The sequence below is a fragment of the Nesoenas mayeri genome (assembly GCF_963082525.1).
Source record: "Nesoenas mayeri genome assembly, chromosome: 19".
NCBI lineage: Eukaryota > Metazoa > Chordata > Aves > Columbiformes > Columbidae > Nesoenas > Nesoenas mayeri.
Window position 1 is genome coordinate 2,988,115 of NC_137568.1, and position 21,407 is coordinate 3,009,521.

Genomic DNA, 21,407 nt, shown 5'->3' on the forward strand with positions numbered 1-21,407 from the left:
GAGGCTGCCGGCTGGTCCTGTGTCTCCGCAGCTGGCTGCTGCCCCTGGGCTGATTCTGTCATTCGGGTCCTTTGAGCATTAATGAATTGGCCGAGCATTTAATGAGTTGGTGGCACAGATACGGGGTGATGTGTTCCTGGCAGGAGCCCTGCTGGGCAACTTCCCCATGGCAAGTCACCGAGAGAAGCTTCCTCGTGTCTTGCTGCCTCCTCTTTAAACCTCAAGCCGCATGGCTTTGTTGCCTTGTCATCATGCCTGAGCAGGCCTCTTATTTTTATTTTTTTTTAATAAATCCTTACAGGAAAGCCACATTGGACCTGGATTCTTTGTCTGTGACTGCCTTAAGCTGGGAGCCCCTGCGGCTCCTGCGCCGTGTCCTGTGGCAGGGCAGCTCCTCGGGAGGGACCGTTCGCTCTCCCTTCGTTGTGAGCTCTAAACAAACGGTCAAGGGCATTAATTCGCTTTTCCACCTCCTGCAGTTCAGCCCCGGCAGAGCCCGGGCCCTGGCTCATGGGGTGGATTGGGATAATGAGTGTGTAATTGCCTTGTTCCGGATCAGGAGGGATCCTGTGTTGGTTGGTACCTGCCAGTGCTGGCTGGTGCAAGCAATGCCTCGAGCCCTTTCTCTTCATTCACTGGTGGGTTGTTTGTTGGTTTGGGTTTGTTGGGTTTTTTTTTTTGGCCTGTGTGTTTTGAAGCTTATTAAATGCTTCTCTTAGTCCAAATTGACTATGGTGACAGGTTTTAAGCCAGATTACAAGCTGTGAGCCGTAATCTCCTTTTTATCCGTGGCGCAGGGGCCACGTCAGCGCGGTGCCCTCCCCTGGCCGTCCTGCCACCCACGCTGTCCCCAACCTGCTGTGCTCCCCGCAGGGTCACAGCTGCCCCTCTCTGACCTGTGTAAGTGGTGACAGTGGCAGTTGCTGGTGACTGCGTGTCAGAAACAGATCGGGTACCGTGATGGAAGCAGAGGGTAAATCCAGCCAGGGCTTATTTTAGGTCCACGCTCAACCGCTGAGCCCTCTCCCATTGCAGAGGACATGCCCACCACGCACTGTGCTCCCACCCCATCTCTGGTCCGACCTCAGGCAAGGGAGATCTGTGGCTTCTCTCTTTTTTTTTTCTTCTTTTTTAATTTTTTTTTCCTCTTTTCTATTTAAATCTCATTTGCAAGCTCATTAAGAAACTCAGGAAATGCAATACTGGGAGCTCGTACGCAAACGAGCAATAAAGCTTTTGTCGAACAGCTGCTCGTGTGATGGGGCTCTCGTTACGTCTGGCGGCTGATGCGGTTTTACTGCTGAACTCTTGAGCAGGAGATTACATCAGCTCCGGGTTCGAAGGCGAATAAAGTGCGTTGGAAAGGGGGGTGTGGAGGTGAGGGGGTTGCACTGAGGGTGGGGAGCAGCCGTGTTGGTAGATCGCCCAGCCAGAAATGTGATGGAGAAGGGGTGGTTGTTGTTGCATTAAATCTGCAAGTATTGGGAAGAGACAAGCTGGCTTGTCCCCAGGGTTTTCTTCACGTCACCGTGAATGTTGATGTCGGGCAGCTTTTGTAGCTGTGATAAGGCCACGGTGCTTGCACCGAGCACAGCAAACGGCTGTTCCTGAACTGGTGATGCTTCAGGGTAGTTTTTGGGCTGCAATAACACATTAAGGGGAACGTCTTGCTTTGCTGAGCTGTGTCCTTGCCCAACCCTGACTTTGGCCAAGGCCCTGGGGTTAATTCTGGGCTGTGGGGAAGCTGTGGGATGATCAAGGTTAGCGAAGGGCAGGGATGGAGAACCGAGCCTCATGAGCAGAAGAAGGATCGTTACGATTCTGTAAATCCTTATTTGACACCTCCAGCTCCCCTTTGCCACCTGCACCCCCGAGCCGCAGCCTGTGTCCTGCTGCCTCCCTGTCCCTGTTCTCCATCCTTCCATCCCGGGACCAGGATGCATCCAGCCTCCCCGGGAAGGTCCTTGTTCCCCGGCTGCTGTGTCGTTAGGTGGCGCTGGGAGGCCAGTAACGGGGAGCAAAGGGGCCGAGTGGGGCTGGGGGGGTGACCGAGCAGGCTCCCTGTTTCCATTTGGGTGCTGCTTTTAGGCAGTATGAGCCTTGTGGATGTTTGCTCCCGGTGTGTCCCCGTCCTGCTGGACGAGTGGGGCAGCGTCTCTAGGCAGCGCCCCCCTTGTCCTCCGATCTCCAAAGCCATTTTCTGCAGCTGGTGAGGAGCCAGGTAGGCGATGGTGTGAATGACACCCGTCTGCCGGCCTGAAAAGCTGGAAGTCGTGGCTGGCAGCTCTTAACGTGGACTTCCCGGCTCCGATGAGTTCTGGCTCAGCTCAGCACTAATGAGGCTGCACAAAGCTGGTGGAGATCGGCAGCTGGTGAGGTTTCGCCTCACGACTGGCTGCGTGGATCCTCCTGCACCCCACGTTCTTGGTGTTTTGGGTGCTGCTCTCCAAGGCAGCCAGGGTGGGTATGGAGCAGAGAGAGCCCATCAGGGTGTGCGGTAAATGCTCTTCAGCTGTGTCTTTGCAACCTCCCGCTGCTGCTTTGTGCTGCTGTGCCTCAGTTTCCCTGCTCTGCAGAGCTTTTGCAGGCTTGGCTCTTCTCTGCCCTGGGTCTGCTGCCTTGCATGGGCAGCTTGGAGTGATACAGGGAAGAAGCAGGTCTGAGACACCCCAAAAATGTCTGTCAAAGCTGCATTTTGCAATTGCACCCAGGAGACAAGTGCAGAGGTTCTTGCTGGCTTGCTAACAGGCTGCTTGCCGAACTTGGGCTTTTCAAACCGGCACTTTGAGCCCGTGAAGCAGGAGGTTACCTATACTCTGGAATAAAGGAAGAACCAGCTTGAGTCAGGTGTCTGGCCCAGCAGCGCGGGGCTGCGCTGCCGTTTAACCGCCGGCTCACGCGACCGGAGAAAAAAGGTTGAAAAAGCATTTCAGCAGCGTGGCTAATAAATAATTTTCCAGCCCCATCCCTGGCGTTTGCGTGGCCGCAGAGGCGGTGTCCGGCGTTACACCACCCCCAGCCCCTCGCCGCGTGAATCACCGAATTGCGGCACCGGGAGCCGGGGTGAGTTGGGCTGCGCCGGGGGGAACAGATGGCTCTGGAAAGTGCTGACCTCAGCGCTTTGGCTGAGCACAAGCACCGGTCCCTGTGTGTACCCTCCCGTCGCCGCTTGCTCGCCTGGGCACATCTTCTCCTACCTCATGTGTTCTTCTCTCCAGCCCCAGGTCGGGATGGTGACCAGGTTGGGGTACCAAGCTGAGGGTTCACTGGAGTGGGTTTCTAGCCCCTCTGCACTCAGGAAACTGCTTCCCTCCTGGTGCATCACCCCTTCTGCAAAAGGACCCCAAGCACATCCTTGGCTCCAGACCCACCAGAGGCTCATGGTTTCCACTCCCAGCATTAAGACACCCAACCTTCTCAGGGCTCTGCACCCCCAAAGCTTTGCCCATGGTCGGGAGCTGTGCCAGGGCTGGCAGTGGTGTCGGGGTCCTGCAGCGGTTACATGGGGCCAGAAGTTTTCCCTCCATTTGGGGTGAGTTCCTTTGGAAATCAGTGCTGCACGAGCCCATTTCTCAAAGCCAGGAGGGGAGCAGAGGTGAAGGAGATGTATAAACTCCCAGCAGCTGCTTGGAGGAGTTATTTAGGGACACGACAGCGGCAAATGAAGTTGTTGGAAGGCGAGGGCTGCTTACGCCCCAGAAAGAAGCGATTTTCTCCCTTCCTGAGAAATTTCCATTTCCAACCTGCTGACTTTGGCTGCCTCATCCCCAACCTCTGGGGCAGCCCCGCAGGCACACGCCTCCCGGGGAGGAGGAATTATCCCTGCAGGGATGAAACTGTCCCTGTTTATTTTAGCTCCTTTAATTACTGTGAGGGTAGGACACGGTGGCAGCGGAGCAGAGCTATGCTGGATCCATGTCGGGCCAGGCGCAGCACCCTCCCTGTGGCCTCTCTCCCACCTTTCTCCTTGCTCTGCTCTCTGCCTCGATTGCTTTGGGGGCTGCTGGGATCAAGGCAGTGGCCAGTGCTGTGTGGTTATTTAAGCCCTGAATGCCTTTTGGGAGGGAGCAGACAGGGGATGTGGGGACAGTGCCTTGGGGTGGTGGCCCTGGGAGCCAAATCTTAAATAAGACCCAGAGGAATGGGGCGAGGTGGGTGCCCAGGAGGAGGAGCATCTGGGCTCAGACCTTAATTTTTGGCCAAACTTCTGGGCTGGCAGGTGACAGGCAGGACTGGGATGGGTGCAGGTGCAGCTTTGTGCCCATGTTACCCCCATCCAGCACAGAAAATAGGGTAAAGAGGACACAGTGTCCCCATGAAGGTGGCACTGAGGGCACATCATCCCTGTGAAGGTGACACCGAGGGGCTGGGGAAGTCAGTGGTTTCCAACCAGGAGGAAAAGTCCAGCTGCACCTTCCAGGGTTGTGGTCTTAGTCCTGGAGCTTTTGTTCTCACCAGAACATTTACAGCCATCAGGGCCCTTTTTTGGAATGTTAAAAGGACTTTTGTTATTTAAATGCACAAATAAGGTATTTTGAGGATTGCAGAACAGCTCCCATAAACTGCTTTTAGTGGCATGGTGGCACCCATCCTCCTCCTCACCGCAGACACCCTCCAGTTATGCCCAGCTCTGTGCCAGGCTCAGGTCTGTTTGTCTGTCCCACGTGTGGGTTTCGGCTGTGATGGGGGTGAAATGTCCCATGGGATGGAGATGCTGGAGGGTCACAGGTGAGTTTGGGGTGCTGGGTATTGCCTCGGCTGGGGGGATTGCTGCTACCCTCGTTATTCCACCTAGGCTAGGCTGCTCTTCTGGGAAACATTTTCCCTGTGAAACATCACTGGGGCTGAAATAGGTGTGAGTTGAGACCCCCTGAGGGATCAGCCTGGTGAGCAGCTGGTCCCAGGGCAGGTGAATGAGGCCCTTGAGCTGCTGAGAGTGACACAAAGGGCTGGGGAGCAGCTCAGGGGTTCTATGCCACCTCTGAGGGACCAGGTCCCCAGAAAGCTGCCCCCAGACCCATCACACCTCACCCTGAAGGCAACAGAAAGGGTTAAACACAGCTGCTGCTGCTTGCAATGTTAAGCCCCAAAGCCACCAGTTTGTTGTCCTGGGGAAGGGTTTTAAGGCATCCAGGACCTGTTGCTAACCCTTAAATCTCCTCTGCTTGGGCAAAAGAGAGGTAGTGCTGCCAGAATCCGGCAGGAGGGGCTGCCTGAGGCTGGGGGAGCAGGATGCGGCCAGCGGGTGAGAGAGGGATGCGAGGTCTTGCGTCTCCCATCACCCCAAGTCCCCGCACTGCAGCAGCCTCAGAGTTTTGGCCAAACTCTCCCGCAGAGAGAGCGGGTGCTGCTTTTACAGGGATTAAAATAAAGCTCAAAATACATTTTCCCTTTCATTTTTGTCATCTCTTGCAACCCCGAGGTACCCCAAGGGCATCCACAGCTGGTGGGCAGGCTGCCTTGGGGATACGGACAGTGCGGGGAGGTACTGCACCAGGCAGCTCATGGTTAACTGCGGACAGCAGGGTTTGGGGCAGGTTGAATGTCTCTGGAACCCTTTCCAGGCCCCAGCAGCCACAGGGAAGTGGCGCTGATGCCGTTGCAGGTGCCTGCGGTGCCAGGTTGGGTGGCAGCCACCCGCCAGCCCAAAATGACTTGCTTTTGGGTGGTCACGTCCCCGAGTCAGGCATCTGCACCTGGGGAAGGCAGGAGGGCAGCGCCTGGGGACGGGTGCTGCTGGCACCCCGCACTGGCAGAGACAGGCAGATGCTCTGGGGGGTGATGCTGGCGTTTCGGTGGCTCTGAGCCAAAGCGCAGGGAGGTTTTGGAGCAGCTGCCCCCCATGGCAGAGCCTGAATTGGGCTCCAGGCTCCGCTGGGAGCTGTGGTCCCGCAGCCTGGCTGCTGCAGAGCACAGGCTGATTTTGGGGCAGCCTGGGCACTCAACTGGGAACAAGGGGACCCCAGCAGGGTCCCTCACCATCTCCCCCCTTCCTTTGCTGGATCCCCCTCCTTCCCCTGCCCCCCCGGCTTGCTCTAAACCAGTGCTGCGGGATCAGCTGATGTTTTAATACTGGTCCTGGTGACAGCTGGAGGATGCTGCTGCCTGCGGGGGCTTTGCTCTCTGTGTCACCCCCCCCCGCTCCCCGTGATTTATGGGGACCCTGGCATTGCCTTGCACCAGCTGGGTGGCACCAGGGGTGGGCTGCTGGCCTGTCCCCAGCAGTTCAGTGAGCAAAGGGCTGGAAGGTGTTTGGAAATGGGGGGGCAAGGGGAGGGACGATGAGTCCAACCGCAGCCCTTTGCACCCCTCCAGCTCTTTCCGGGGCTGTGGGTTGGGCAGAGCCCGGGGTGTCGTGGGGGTCTGTGCCATTTTGCGGTGAGTTTTCCCACCTCAGGAAGGAGAAGGAAGGAAGAGAGGTGGGGGGTCTTGCCCCCCGCCCTCCACAGCGCTGGGGCCGGCCCCGGGTGCAAGGGAGGGCGGGCAGGTTTCGGCGGGGGAGGGCTGCCCGCCTCCGCCCCCCCTTCCCCGGGGCTGGCGGCCAGCCCCGAAGTTGCGGCGAGGCGGGAGGACACACGTCCTGTCCTTCCACCGCTCCTGTCCCCTCCCGCCCCGGGCATCCATCCCCGCAGCCCCCCCACACCGCCGGCTCCTCCCGGCCGTCCCGCCCGGGCAGCCCCTCCGGTCCCGGTCCCGGGGGGGTTGGAGATGGCTGCTGGGGCCCGGCGGCCACCGAGACACCTGCTGCCACCGGGCCCCCCCCCGTGCACACCCGCTCCGCTCCCTCCTTCCTCCGCTCCCGTCCCTGCCTCCAGCCGCCGCTGCAGAGGAGCCGCCGCCGCCTCCAAGGACGAGCTGGGACCGACAGCGGCCGCTGGACCCCTCCGCCAGCCGCGGCGGCGGGGGCCGATCCTGCCCCTCCCGGGGGCTGCCCTGGAGGACGAGGAGCGGGCTGGGAAGAGCCGAGCCCCCGGTGGGACGCGCAGCCCCGCCGGGCATGTAGGCACCGAGCAGCGGCGGTCCCGTAAGTACCGGGCGGGCTGGGGGCAACTCGGACCCCGACGGGCTCTGCCGCCGCCCCGGCATCGGCGCCAGGAACTTTTAGGGATGGGGTGGGGGGGTTTGGGATAGCAAGGGTGTCTTGGTCGTTTCCCTCTGCCCCAACATCCCCATCCCCGAGAGCTCCTGCTCCCTGTCCCAGGTAGGTGATGGGAAAGAGCCTTAATTCGGGGCGTTTTGCTGGGGGGTTTTCTGAGGGAGTAGGAGGCAGGAAAAAAGAGAGGAGACCTCCCTGGGTGCCACCATCCCTGTGTCCCCACCACCACCTTGCGTAACCCAGCTGCAGGCAGGACACTTGGTGTTTATTTTTGGTTAATCCATATTCGACCTTTTTAAGCTGCGTTTTGGTGTGTGTGTGCATGGGGCCCTCACCATAGACCCGGTCCGCAACCCCCAGCCCGCAACTGTTGCTGTCGAAGGCATGGGCGAGGAAGAGGAGGGTGATGAAGAAGAGGAGGGTGATGCTAGGTGATGGCAGATGAAGGTTGAAAGGAGACGGTGCTTGCCAGGGGCTGCCAGCACTTCTCCCTCCCGAGTCATCCCCCTCGCATGCAGACAGGGATGATAACAAGCTGGCTTTGGGGAGGTTTTGCTCCTTTCTCTCCTTTTTAGTGGGGGGGGGTCTGTCTCCTTGCTCCATAGGGGTGTCCCCCATCCTGGTAATGACAAGCTCTGGCACAACCTGGTGCCCTCCCCAGTGCCCCCCGTCCTCTGTGCACGACTACCACCAGGTTCGGGTTTGCTCTGTCCTTTCCGTCCATCAGTTGCGGTTCCCCCTCCCTGGCACAGGTTGTGCCTTCCCTGTGGTTTCAGGCACAGAGACTATTTTGGGGTGATAATGTTTCTCTTTCTCAAGAGATATTTTTCATTTTGGGATTTTATTTCTCCCTTTCTCGACGTCAAAATATCTGCATGAGCTCTCTTCCTATTGGAGCAGAGGAGGGAGGACAAAAAGGAGGTTTAAAATTAGGAGAAAACTTTCCCTGTTGCGTTAAAATGATATTTCAGGAGATGGAGGGAGTTAAGGGCTCGATTGGTGCATTTAGCAGGAGGGTTCTGCAAATGTTTGTTTTATCAGGTGAAGCTGCGCCTAGGAAAAGGGTTAACTGGCTCAGAATTGCCCCAAAGCAACAGAAAAGAAGTACCAAAACCACTGAGCAGCTCCATGGGTGTCCTCTGGTCCCCGGGGAGGCTGCTGGGAGGTGGCACTGCCCTGCCGAGACTCCTGGCCAGGGCCACCAGCCCTCTACCCAGCCAGAAAACCTCCCTTTTGGGAAGGCCTTTCCCAAGGGAGCGGTTCTGCAGCGCTTGCTGCGAGGGGCCGAAAAACGTGGATCTTTTCTCCAAAGTCCAAGGGAGGTTTTCTGCGCTGTGCCGAGCGCCAGAGCAGCCCCAGCTCTGTCAGTAGCACAGGGACGGGCTTGATTCTCCTCTACCTCCAGCAGCTTGCTGCAATTTGTCTTCCGCCCCAAAACCCCACGTTTTCCCTCAGCCCTCTAGCTCACTCCTAGGAAAAAACAGGCTGGAAGTGCATGGAGCCGGCAGGGCTGGAGGAGCTGGATGCTCTTGGCATCCCGAATCCGGCCATTTTGGAGCAGCCCTGGCTCCCATCCATGCCTGAAGCCCCTGCCAGCCACGGGCTCACTGGCCCGGACCACTCCATCCTCCTCTGCGGCCACCAAGGGCTCCAACCAGTGTCACCCTGTTCTCAAGAAGGATGGAAATTCCCTACTCTGGTTGTTTCAGCCATGACGTGCCCATGGCCACCTCCTCGCTCTGCCATTGCCATCATGCCCTGACAGGGATGCTTTTCACCTGCGGCTCAGTCCATTTTGCACAAACCTTGTCCCAGTTGCAGCTGGGAGCAGAGCAGCCCCTTCGGATGCAGCACTTGGTGTTTCTGGAGGGTTTGCTGGTCCATGCTTGGGTTGCTTGGTGCTAGAAGGGGCTCCTGAGCACAGGGAAGGACTGGGTTGAGGAAGAGGAGGATGAGGGCCTGGGATGAGTGAGGTGCCAGGGTTGGTGTGAGCAAACCCGATCAGTCACCGCGCGGGCCTGGAGTATATTTAAATGTCCTTGAGGAGGGCTCAGACAGGCAGAGCTGCTGGGAGAAGCGACTCTGTTTGTTTTGGGTGGCGCGTTGCTCCCCTTCCTCTCTGCTCGGGTAGCTGATGCCGGATTCCCGATGAATTATTTATCACGGGACTAAAAATACTTGGGAATTCGCAGCGAGGAGCGGTGGCGCGGGCCGCCCCGTCGCTGGGCTGGCCATGCCGGAGCGTGGGACGGTGCCAGCGCGGTGTGACTCACCCGCCGCCCTCTCCGGCCAAGGCTGTGACCATCGACGTGGCCTCGTGGCTCCTGCAGCCTGGCCAGCTGCAACACAGGATAGTCGGGGGGGATGCAACCAGGCAGAGTGAACCCCCTGGGTGGTAGTGGGTGCTGGGGGTGGATGATCCCCTGCTGAAACCCATCTGGCCGAATGAGATGCTGCCCAGTGAGTGTTGGTGCCTGCCCCAGCCATCCGGGCAGCTGTGGGTGACGGAGGGGGATGTGTGGCTCGTGTCCCCCATCTCTCTGGAGGGGACAGCCCAAATCTGCACACTGCAGCTCTTGCAGGGTGCCTGGCCAGGCAGTTGCTGGGTTTATTTCCTGCATTTTGAGTCCACACAGTGCTTTCACAGCATGCTGAAGGGTTCTCCATCACTGCGGCATGGAGGGTGTTGGCGCCCCAAGGCAGCCCAGACCCCAAAATCACCCGGGCCTCAGCAAGAGGCTCCTCCGGCCGTGCCGAGGATGCGTTAAGCACCAGCAGCTTTTAATTGCAAGTGACGTTTCCAAGCACCAGCTGGCATCTTGCTGCATGGAGTGACACCGGTGTGTGGCCGGTGCCACCGCAGAGGGTGGCTTGTCTCCCTGCCTGCTGCATGGCATGGCACCGGGGCAATGGCCCTGGGGACAACAGGGTGCAGAGGGGCTCGGATGCCCCTGGCCACAGGTCTTGCCATGGGTTGGTTTTTCTGGGGGTTTCTGAGGAGGGGTTGAGCTCCAGCACGGGGTTGCATCACCATGGGCAGGGACATGTATCCTGCTGGGGACTGTCACCTGCCTGCTGTGGGCTGGGGACTCACAGTCAGTGGGGAACTGGGAACCTGGCAGTGGGGAGGTGCCCACCCCACCACCCCCCCTCCACTACAGCCTGGTTTTGGGGTGCAGCTAGCAGAGGTGCAGCATGGTGGGTGTCCCAGCTGGGTGGGTGATACCAGCAGGGAGGACGTCCAATGCGGGGGATAAGGAAGGGGGAAAGCTTAAGGGTGGTGTCAGGGGCAGAAATTTGGGAGTAAGGGGCCAGGTAGGTGCTTTGGTTGGGATATGGGAAGCAACAGGGGGCTGGGGCAGGGACACAGGCAGGGGCCCGAGGCGGGGACACAGGCAGGGGGCTGGCTGCTCCGGTGACTGTGTGGCTTGCAGAATCCCAACATGGGGGTTGCAGAGCTGAACCCCCTCAAGGGCAAAGCCTCTAAGTGTTGCAGGTGGCTGTCAGCTGTGGAGAGAGGAACCGGGGAGCTGCCAGCTCCTCTTGTCACCTCTCACTGCTGTCCCTATCCCTGTTTGAAGGGGTGATGCAGAGCATCAGAGTAGCGATGGCTTTTGGAGGAGAGAGAGGGGCGGGAGGGGGACAGTGGTACTCGTATGGGGCTGGGGGTACTGGGATGGGCGATGGTGGGAAGGAGGCACTGGCTGGAAAAAGTTAGTGGTTGGTGGGAGTGGGGACAAAGGACATGGCACTGGGGTGGGTAGCGACCCCTCCACCACATCCAGCCTCCAAAGGACAAGCGTCCCCCTCTCTCCCTGGGGTCAACCCCCACCACTGCTGGCCCAGGGTGGTGGGGAGGGCTGGAGCGAGTGGGGCCGGCGGTCCTGGCAGGCGGCTGGATGCAAGGGGCTGTGTCCTGTCTGGCAGGGACGCGGCGGTGGACATGGGCAGAGCGCCGGTGCACGCTCTGCTACTGTCGATGGTGCTGGGCTGCTCGGCTGCCTTCACGGACCTCCTGCTGCCGAGCCCCGAGGAGCCGGTGGTCAACGTGGCCGTGGTGTTTGGGGGCACGTCCTACCCCCTGCACATCCGCACCCGCCTGAGCCCCCAAAGCTTCCTGGACATGCCTCTGGAGATCCACCCCATCACCGTCATCGTCAACAACACCAACCCCAGCACCCTCCTCACCCAGATCTGTGACATCCTCGCCAGCCACAAGATCCACGGCATCGTCTTTGAGGATAACGTTGGCACGGAGGCCGTGGCGCAGATCCTGGACTTCATCTCCTCCCAGACCCAGGTCCCCGTCATCAGCATCAGCGGGGGGTCTGCTGTGGTCCTGACCCCCAAGGTGAGACATTTGCTGGGGTTTTTTCTTGGGGGGGCGTGAGGGGAATGTGGGATTGCCAGAGAGGGGTAGATATGGGATGAGAAATGCTAGAGGGCAGAGGAGATGCTGGGAACAGGCAGTGGCCGTGGCAGCGTGGCTGACCAGGGTGGTGGGACGTGAGACTCTGAGGAGGGGATGCTGTTGATGGGACATGGGAGAGGACTTCAGAGCCCTGTGGAGGGACCTTCCCTGGTGTCCTGCTTCCCGTCCCCTCCTGGCTGTGCCCACCATGGGCTGCCAGGGCCGCGTCAGGGCTGGCATGTCCCCATCCTCCTCCCTGCCCACCCCCCGGTGTCCAATCCAGCCCTAGCATGGCCGGGCAGCCAACACAGAGAAGCCTCACTCGGCTGTGGCAGCGACCTCATGTACAACATGGGACGAAATAGGGGGTTTGGCTCCTTGCTGGCGTCAGATGCTGTCGCTGTCACCTGCTTGCTGGGAAGCGCTGGCAGCGGAGGGAGATGGAGCCAGGCTGGAGGGTGCTGGGCAGGTGGCGATGGGCTGCGGTGAGGGTCCTGTATTCCCTGGGGAGGAGATTCGAGGTATCTCCTGGCTGCTCCTCTCACACCACCCAGCCTGGACACCGGGGGAGTCCTGGCACTGGCTACTTCCCAGGGCAGCAGCCCCCAGGGTGGAGGCCCTGATGCTCCTTGGGGACTGGCTTCATGCTCTGTTTGCCCAGAGGTTTTGGGGTCTATACCCCCTGGATGGCACCTCAGCAGCTCTGCCTGCACCCACCAGTGCTTCTGGACCACCCTGAGCTGCTGCACGATGTGGGTGAGGGGTGGTGAGTGGGACCTGTCTGAAGACTCAACCTCCTTATCCTCCTCCTCCCATGGGTCTGAGGTCCCCGGTGGCTCCCACTCCCTGGCCAGGACTCCCAGGGCTCAGCTCCCCATCCAGACCACCTACCTCATTGAAAAAAAAGCCACCTCTCTGGGGGTGGAGGGGGCGTGGGTGGTAAAAAACCCTGCTGCCTGCACACGACCTTCTGCAAATGCCATTCGCTGAATCATTTAAGACAGAATCAGATCAATTAAGGTTTGTTAATGAGAGGCCAGATGGCCGGGGAGGTGGGGCGGGAGGGAAGGAGCCGCACAGGCTCCGGCAGCAGGTAGTGATTTGTAGATGGGATGGGATTTACCCTCCTGGCAGAGCCCTTGTCCCCTTCTTCTCCAATTTTTTTAAGGAGAACTAGTTGGTCTCCTTTGGAGGACAGACGAATTCTTGGTTAACAAGCTGAGAAATGGAGAGGCTACAGGGCTTGACCCTTTGCATGGAAGGAGGTTTCTTGGAGACCACTAGAGGATCAGTCCCATTTTGGGTGTCTCCAGCCCATGGACCTCACCAGTTCATGGCTCCCTTCAACCCTTTATGATGGCAAATTCAAGGTGGCTTGCACAGATGCTGGAGCAGCCCCTGACCTTTTCTCCTCCCGCAGGAGCCCGGCTCGGCTTTCCTGCAGCTGGGCGTCTCCATCGAGCAGCAAATCCAGGTGATCTTCAAGGTGTTGGAGGAATACGACTGGGGCTCGTTTGCTGTCATCACCAGCCTCTACCCGGGCTACAACATCTTCCTGGACGTCATCAGGTCCTTCACAGACGCCAGCTACTTCGGCTGGGAGCTGCAGGAGGTGCTCACCTTCGAGATGAGCCAGGAGCGGAGCAGCTCCAGGACGCAGCGGCTCCTGCGGCAGATCGATGCCCAGGTCCTCATCGTCTACTGCTCACGAGAGGAGGCTGAGTACCTCTTTGCCATGGCGGAGCAAGCCGGGCTCGTGGGGCCGGGCTACGTCTGGATCATGCCCAGCCTGACGGTGGGCAACATGGAGGTACCACCCTCCTCCTTCCCCGTCGGCCTCATCAGCGTGGTGACAGAGAGCTGGAAGCTGAGCCTGCGGCAGAAGGTGCGGGATGGGGTGGCCATCATTGCCATGGCGGCAGCCAGCTTCTTCCGGGCCCATGGCTACCTCCCAGAGGTGGGACGGGACTGCTGGACCCCTGGTGGGGCCACCGCCACCAACACCAGCTTCTACAGGTGAGACTTGGGGACCCACTGAGGTGGGTGTGAAATGGGGGGAATGGGGAAATGGAGAGAGAAGGGATAGGGAAGGAGGAGGGTGGAGCTGGTGGGTAGGGAGGATGATGGTGGTGGTCCATGGAGGAGACATCCCAGACCAGGCTGGACGAGGCTCTGAGCAACCTGATCTGGGTGAACATGTCTCTGCTTGTGGCAGGGGTTGGACTGGATGAGCTGGGAAGGTCCCTTCCAACCCCAACCCTTCTACGACTTTATTCTATGATTCTATGCCTCTTAGCTGGGTTTCTCCTGGAACATCTCCCCAGAGCAGCCCTTGCCTTTCCCTGGGCTTCTCTGCGAGCCAGGACCCACAGGAGTGCTGGGGGGCTTCACAGCTCTGCTTTGTGGTGCAGACGTGACACCTCAGGGCTACTGGGGCAGAACGTGCACCCTCAGCCTTGCAGCGCTCCTTGCTGGTGGGGCTTTCTCCAGCTCCCACTGCTTCCTGCATAGGGGCTAAACCTGGTCCCCAGCTCTCAGTCCCACATCTCTCCATGGGACCTGTGGCAGCCTGGCTGGAGCTGGAGGAGGAAGAGGAGGGCTGTAGAGTACTGGGCTGCACAGCCAGGGTCACACAGACACTGTGTCCCACCAGGCACCTCCTCAACGTGACATGGGAGCACAGGGACTTCTCCTTCAATGAAGGTGGCTACCTGGTCAGGCCCACCATGGTGGTGATCTCGCTCAACCAGCACCGGCTCTGGGAGATGGTAGGACCTCCAGACTCCCTGGAATGGGCACGCTCAGGGGGTGGTTGGGAAGGGTGGGCCTAGAGTCATGCACAGGCTGGGGTCCCACCCTGGGACAGCTTGTCCCATGCAAAACCCATGACTGGTACCAAAAGTAACCATGGTGGCATGGTGGGGCTTTGCAGCAATGTTGGGCACCAAAGGTATGCAAGAACTCTTTTTTTTGTTGTTGTTGTTGTTTCTTCCCTGTAATTTGGCTGAAAAGTTCCAAAAGAGGCAAAAACACAGCTGCCCATCTCTGGAGAACAGCAGCCAAACACCTGGACCTGAAACAAGCTGCATGGAGGGTTTTTGTCTAGTTTAAAAGTATTTTGGGTGAAGTTTGGCCACGTTTGTGCTCACCCAAGTCCAGTGCTTGGCGCCAGGAGGAAACACCTCACCCCACAGTCAGTGGGTGTGTGGGGAAAGGGATGCTGAGATGGGTCTCACCATGGCTGAGCTCCATGATGCTCTGGGAGAAAAGAAGGTGTGGGGAGGATGGACACAGCGCCCCGTGTGACCCCCAAAGCCCATCGCCGGGGTGACAATGCGCTTTCCCTCGGGGACAGGTGGGCAAGTGGGAGAAAGGCATCATCCACATGAAGTACCCGGTATGGCCCCGCTACGGCTCCTTCTTGCAGCCCGTGGCCGATAACCGCCACCTGACAGTGGCCACGCTGGAGGAGAGACCCTTCGTCATCGTGGAGAACACGGACCCCAGCACCGGGGTCTGCGTGCGCAACACCGTGCCCTGCCGCAAGCAGACCAACTCCTCGCAGAGGTGAGGATGGAGCTCGGCAATTTTGGCCACCAGTCCCTGGGCACATGGTGTCCTGGGGTAGCTCAGAGCATCTTTGGTTGGTCTAACCCATTTTTTCCTGCTATGGTTTCAGTAGCGATGGTCTTGTGGATCCCTACACCAAGCTGTGCTGCAAGGGCTTCTGCATCGACATCCTGAAGAAGCTGGCCAAGACAGTGAAGTTCTCTTATGACCTTTACCTGGTGACCAACGGCAAACACGGCAAGATCGTCCGTGGGGTCTGGAACGGCATGATTGGTGAGGTAGGGGTGGGCACGGCATGGCCTGGGGCTTCCCTGATGAGATGAGATCGAGGTGTCTGTGGTGGGACTTGTCCCCAGGCAGGGGACAGCTCAGCATGAGGAGCAGTGTAACTGTGAATCATGGTGCGTGGTGGAGGAGAAATGAGCGAGGGAGTCAGCTGAACATTGATGACACTGGGGCTGGTGGTGTTTGTGTCACTGATCGTTTAAGAAGCTAATATTTTTTTAAGAAAGACAAACGTTAAGGTTGGAGGGGAGATTCAGACTAGACATATGGAGGAATTTTTTTACACTGAGGGTGGTGAGAGCCTGGCCCAGGTTGGCCAGAGAGGTGGTGGATGAACCATCCCTGGAGACATCCCAGGCCAGGCTGGACGGGGCTCTGAGCACCCTCAGCTGGTGCAGATGTCCCTGTCATGGCAGGGAGGGCACTGGATGATCTTTGCAGGTCCCTTCAACCCAAACCATTCTGTGATTCTCTGATTCTGTGAATTGCTGGAGATGAGGAAATGCCTGGGGAAGGTGGTGTCTGGGTCCCTCTGCCCATCCAGGACCATCTGCCCCTTCCCCAGGTGTACTACAAGCGTGCGGACATGGCCATCGGCTCCCTCACCATCAATGAGGAGCGCTCTGAGATCGTGGACTTCTCCGTGCCCTTCGTGGAGACAGGCATCAGCGTCATGGTGGCCAGGAGCAATGGCACCGTCTCCCCCTCTGCCTTCCTGGGTGAGCTGTCTGTCCCTCTGTCTGTCTGTCTGTCCCTCTGTCTGTCTGTCTGCAGGCTCGTCCCACACTTCTGGCAAATGCAAATTAGAAATATCGTACAGTTTTAATAACTTTTAAGGAAAAAAAAAAGCCTAAGTCATAAAGGAAGGAGATTAAGCTGCCAGCTTTGGGGCTTCCTCCTTCTTGCCTGAATAATCCTTTTATTACAGAGCTGGAGATGGGGATCCATGGTTTCCTCCTCTTCATTCCTCACGGGGAGGAGGGAGGGCAGGGGTGTGGGGGTGACAAGATGAGGGTTTGCAAGCTCTGAGCTCCGCTCTGGGGACCCCTTCTCTCTGCCGCCATCACCAACACCTGTGGTTAAGCCGGGTGTAGGAAAGGGCTGGTACTGAAAGTTTTAATGAGGTTTTTAAAAAGCCAAGCTGAAGCCTGGGAAGAGGAGGAGACTGGCCAAGGTCGTTAGGAAATGCAGGCAGGGCTGGAGGCTCTCGGCAAGGACACAGTGACGTCCCACTCAGGGAGGGTGAGGGTGGGGGGTGCCAGGGATTCCATGGGGTGCAGGACATCACCAGTCTGGGCATGTGTCCCCGCTCCTGTCCCCCCACACTGTGGGGCTCCATCCCCCCTGAAGCCAGGGTCACCTTGACCAGCCCCTGGGACACACGGAGAATCCCACCCCTCTTGGGCAGGGCTGGGGTCCATGGCCCCTCCGCCGCAGCCTCCTGTGCTAATGAGCCGCATCCTCGTCAGGGGAGGCCGCTCCTCCCTGACAGACAAGGACACACTGACAAATGGACCTCGTTGGCCCTGCAGTGAGGGCTTGACTGCGTCCCCACGCTCCCACCGCCCCGTCCCAGCACATCCCGGGCGGACGGGGGCTTGTGCGCACCCCCAGCTCCCGGGGGCTCTCCAGGGGCTGAGCGGGGCGGGGGGCTGGTCCTGTGCCTGGTGCAGGCATGATCCTCTGGCCAGAGCCAGCACGGGGGACAAGCTGTGACCCCATGGGAAACCCTCCTGCTTATGGGCAGCACATCATTAGCATCTCCCCGCTGATGAAAACCTGATTTTGTTGAGGCGGGGAAGCGCGGCTGTGTCCCCCTGTCCTGCAGCATCCCCCTTCCCTCCCAATTCCCTGTGGATCTGCTGCCAGCCCCTGTCTCCTCTCCAGGAGGAGAATGAGCCCTGTCCATTGGGGAGGGGTCCTGGGAGTCCCTGGGGGGGCTGTGGGGTGTCCTGGGGTGCTGACGGGGTCCTTCTCACCTTGCAGAGCCTTACAGCCCAGCCGTATGGGTCATGATGTTCGTGATGTGCCTCACCGTGGTGGCTGTCACCGTCTTCGTGTTTGAATATTTCAGCCCCGTCGGCTACAACCAGAACCTCACCAGCGGCAAGAGTGAGCGGGGGAGGCAGAAGCTGGGGGGCAGACACACGTCCCCAGCCAGGCTGACAACTGTCCCCTTTGTCCCCGCAGGGCCGGGAGGTCCCACCTTTACCATCGGCAAGTCGGTGTGGCTGCTGTGGGCTCTGGTCTTCAACAACTCGGTGCCCATCGAGAACCCCAAGGGCACCACCAGCAAGATCATGGTGCTCATCTGGGCCTTCTTCGCCGTCATCTTCCTCGCCAGCTACACTGCCAACCTGGCCGCCTTCATGATCCAGGAGCAGTACATCGACACCGTGTCGGGGCTGAGCGACAGGAAGGTAGGGCTGGTAATTGGGCTGGGATCCCTGAAAAATGATAAGGATTTTTGGGTGGGGAGAAGTCTCCAGGTGTCACTGCCAGCTGGGTGGGCATGGGTGGGTGGATGGAGGGCCGGCTGTGGGCAGGGGGGACATGGCAGGGACACGGATGCGGAGTGACGCTGCTCCCCGGGGGTCCCCATCACAGTTCCAGAAGCCGCAGGAGCAATACCCCCCGTTCCGCTTCGGCACCGTCCCCAACGGCAGCACCGAGAGGAACATCCGCAGCAACTACCCTGACATGCACACCCACATGGTGAAGTACAACCAGCGCTCCGTCGAGGATGCTCTCACCAGCCTCAAAATGGGGTACGGCTCCCCCAATGGGGTACAGTTCCCCCCAAATGGGCTATGTCTCCCCCAGTGGGGTATGGCTGCCAGATCTGGGGTACAGCTTCTCCAAATGGGATAGAGGGCCCCCAAATGAGCTGTGGCTCCCCAGGGTGGGGTATGGTGCCTCCCAGGTGGGGTAGGGCTTCTTCAAGTGGGGTACAGCCCCCCTCAAATGAGATGTGGGCTCCCCAGGCTGGGTACGGCTCTCCCAGATGGGATATGGCTTTGTGTGGCTTCCCCACCTGGGGTACGGGTGCCCCCAAACACAGTACAACCCCTTGCAGGTGGGGTACAGCTTCATATAGCTCCTGCCAAAGGGGATACAGCCCCCCGCATTGGGTACTGCCCAAATGGGGTTATGGCTCTCCAAGATGGGGCAGAGACCCCCAAAGAGGACACAACCCCCTCTAGATGAGCTACAGCAATCTGAAAAGGGTATAGCTCCCCAAAAGGGGGTATGGCTCCCCCAGAAAGGGTAAACCCCTCAAAAAAAGTGGGCTGCCAGCCCCCTTCTTACCCTTCTTCTTATCGGTGGGGCAGGAAACTGGACGCCTTCATCTACGATGCTGCCGTGCTCAACTACATGGCGGGCAAGGACGAGGGCTGCAAGCTGGTGACCATCGGCAGCGGGAAGGTGTTTGCCACCACGGGCTATGGCATCGCCCTGCAGAAGGACTCGCGTTGGAAACGGGCCATCGACCTGGCCCTGCTCCAGTTCCTGGGGGACGGTGGGTGCCTGAGCGAGCTTCTCGTCAACCCCGTCTCCATCTCCCGAAAATTAATCTGGGGAGCGGGGCTCTGGTCCCCAGAGCCTGTGCTGCCTCCAAGGCTCCTTGCAGGGTGTCACCAAGGGGCTTCTTCACCAGCTTCTTTCAGGGGACACTGAATCCAGCAGCATCTGGTGTTGAGGGGCTCATTCCTTCTGGGGTCCCTCCTCTTCCTGCAGGCTGTAAAATCCTGGAGCTGGCCGTGCACAAAATCTGAGGGTCAGGAGGAGAAGCCTGGGGAGGGGACAGTGAGCACGGCTGGCTGGCACATGGGTGGGGGACAGAGCCAGGACAGGTCCCTGGAGAAGGACAAGTGACAGGTGGGACACTCAGCCAAGGACAGAAGCAAGGACTAGATGACAACAGCCCCAGGGACTTGGGGGTGGTTTTCTCCTCCTCCAGTCACGGTGGTGCGGGGATGGACAGGGACTGTGCTTGGGGACATGAAGCCTGGAGGGGACATTTTCACTCCCATTCACCGCTGTGCATGTCTGACCCCAGGTGAGACCCAGAAGCTGGAGACGGTTTGGCTATCAGGGATCTGCCAGAACGAGAAGAACGAGGTGATGAGCAGCAAGCTGGACATTGACAACATGGCCGGGGTTTTCTACATGCTGCTGGTGGCCATGGGGCTGAGCCTGCTGGTCTTCGCCTGGGAGCACCTCGTCTACTGGAAGCTGCGTCACTCTGTCCCCAAGTCCCACAAGCTTGACTTTCTGCTGGCCATCAGCAGGGTGAGTGGTGCTGCTGCGGGCTCTCAAGGGACCCAAATGTCTTCCCACGGTATCGTGGGGATGGGCACGGCTTGGTGGGCCATCATCCCTCTGACATGCATGAGAGGGACAGGAGATGTTCCTGCTGATGTGGCTGGGGAGAAAAGGCAGGTTTTGGGGAAAGGGCTCAGCCCTGGGAATGAGCATCCCTGCGGAAAGGGGTGATGTAGGATGGTGTCACCCACCCTGGCAGTGCTGGGGATGCTGGGGAGGGGATCGGTGCTATCTAGACATCTCACCAGCAACATCTCGGCTCGGCAGGGCAGGTTAATGGGTGCAGGGCCCCAGTGCCCCTGATGATGGTGGGGTCCCCCCTTCTCTCCACAGGGCATCTACAGCTGCTTCAGCGGGGTGCAGACCCTGGCCAGCCCCAGGCGAGCACCCACTCCCGACGTCACCGCCAGCTCGGCCCAAGCCAACGTGCTGAAGATGCTGCAGACGGCCAAGGAGATGGTGACAACGGCCAGCGTGGGGGGGTCGCTGGAGCAGGCCACCCGCACCATCGAGGACTGGAGCAACCGCAGCGAGCGCCTCCAGACCACCTTCTCCCTCAGGACACCCCAGCTGGTGGTACAGAACAGCACCGGTGCCCACCGGGCCCCCTCCTCCAGCCGGGACCCCCCTGAGAGGCTGAGGAGAGCCAAGGGCTCCCTGGGGCTGCCGCTGCCCCAGCCCATCCCCGTGGACTCCCGGCTGCCTGACGAGGAGAAGTGGAGAGGGGCGAACCAGCACGTCCCACGCCTTCTGCACCCCCTGAAGTTTCGGGGTGGCTGTGCGGGGGATGAAGCCGTCCCGCGTTTTCCCCACCTCCTGGTGAAGACCTCCCCGGGAGGAGATTTTGAGGAGCAAGTACTGATGGGGAACCATATTGGGGCTCCTCTCCCGCCCCCCACGTCCTCCAGGGACCTCCCACCGCCAGACATCTATAGGGAGCACAAGTGGCCGATGGGGCGAGGGGACCAGCTGCAAAACTCCCCCCTCCTCCAGGGGGACGGGGGACATGGTGGCTCGGAGACACTGCCCCGGCTGCTCTCGGCAGCAGAGAAGAGGCGGGAGGTGGGCAGCCCCTTCCTGCCGCCATCCTGCCCGCGCGGCGCCTTCCCCAAAGCCACCAGGACTTGCAGAGCTGGGGATGAGCCGGCCTGGCCGGAGGCTGCGGCGATGGAGCGGGAGAAGCCGAACCGGCGGGCGAGGGCGCTGGGGGAGCAGGGTGACAAGCAGCGTCCCGGGTGGCTGCGACGCTGTGGTGCTGCCCACCCCCCGGCCCGCGCCGACGTGCCCGACCTCTTCCCCGAAGCCGAGGCCGGTCACGGCTGCGGTCCCCGCTGTCCACAGGCTGCTGGCCGGCTGGCACCATGCTCGCCCCTGGCCAGGCTACCGTCATACCGGGAGGCTTGTCGGCAAAACCCCCGTGGCACCAGCACCATGCCGCCATACGCCTGCATGGACTCGTACCCCAACCTGCCCCTCTACCTGGGGCACCTCTCGCGGGGGTCCCCGCTGCCACGGCTGCACCCTGGGGTGCCGGCGGGCTGTGGCCGGGCGACCGGGCGCTGGGACAGCGGCTGCAGAGACTGTGGGAGGCGGGGGGAACCGGCCTTGCTGCGGGCGGCGGGGACGGAGAGGAGGGACCCGCTGGTGGCCCGCGGGGTGACGAGTCCCTGCGCCGGCGGGTCCTGGCGGCGGGTGTCCAGCCTGGAGTCGGAGGTGTGA

The 21,407-nt window shown here is 59.9% G+C and overlaps 1 protein-coding gene across 1 annotated transcript; it reads left to right on the forward strand.

Annotated features, from left to right (window-relative positions):
• Positions 1-10,995: 10,995 nt before the first annotated feature.
• On the forward strand, positions 10,996-21,407 carry GRIN2C (glutamate ionotropic receptor NMDA type subunit 2C; the record flags this gene model as incomplete). Its single annotated transcript, XM_080356432.1, is given in 13 exon segments — positions 10,996-11,014; positions 11,017-11,447; positions 12,928-13,523; positions 14,161-14,275; positions 14,863-15,074; positions 15,187-15,355; positions 15,928-16,081; positions 17,349-17,474; positions 17,553-17,782; positions 17,970-18,130; positions 18,695-18,882; positions 19,423-19,655; positions 20,022-21,407. Coding segments are annotated over 13 exon segments (4,020 nt in total).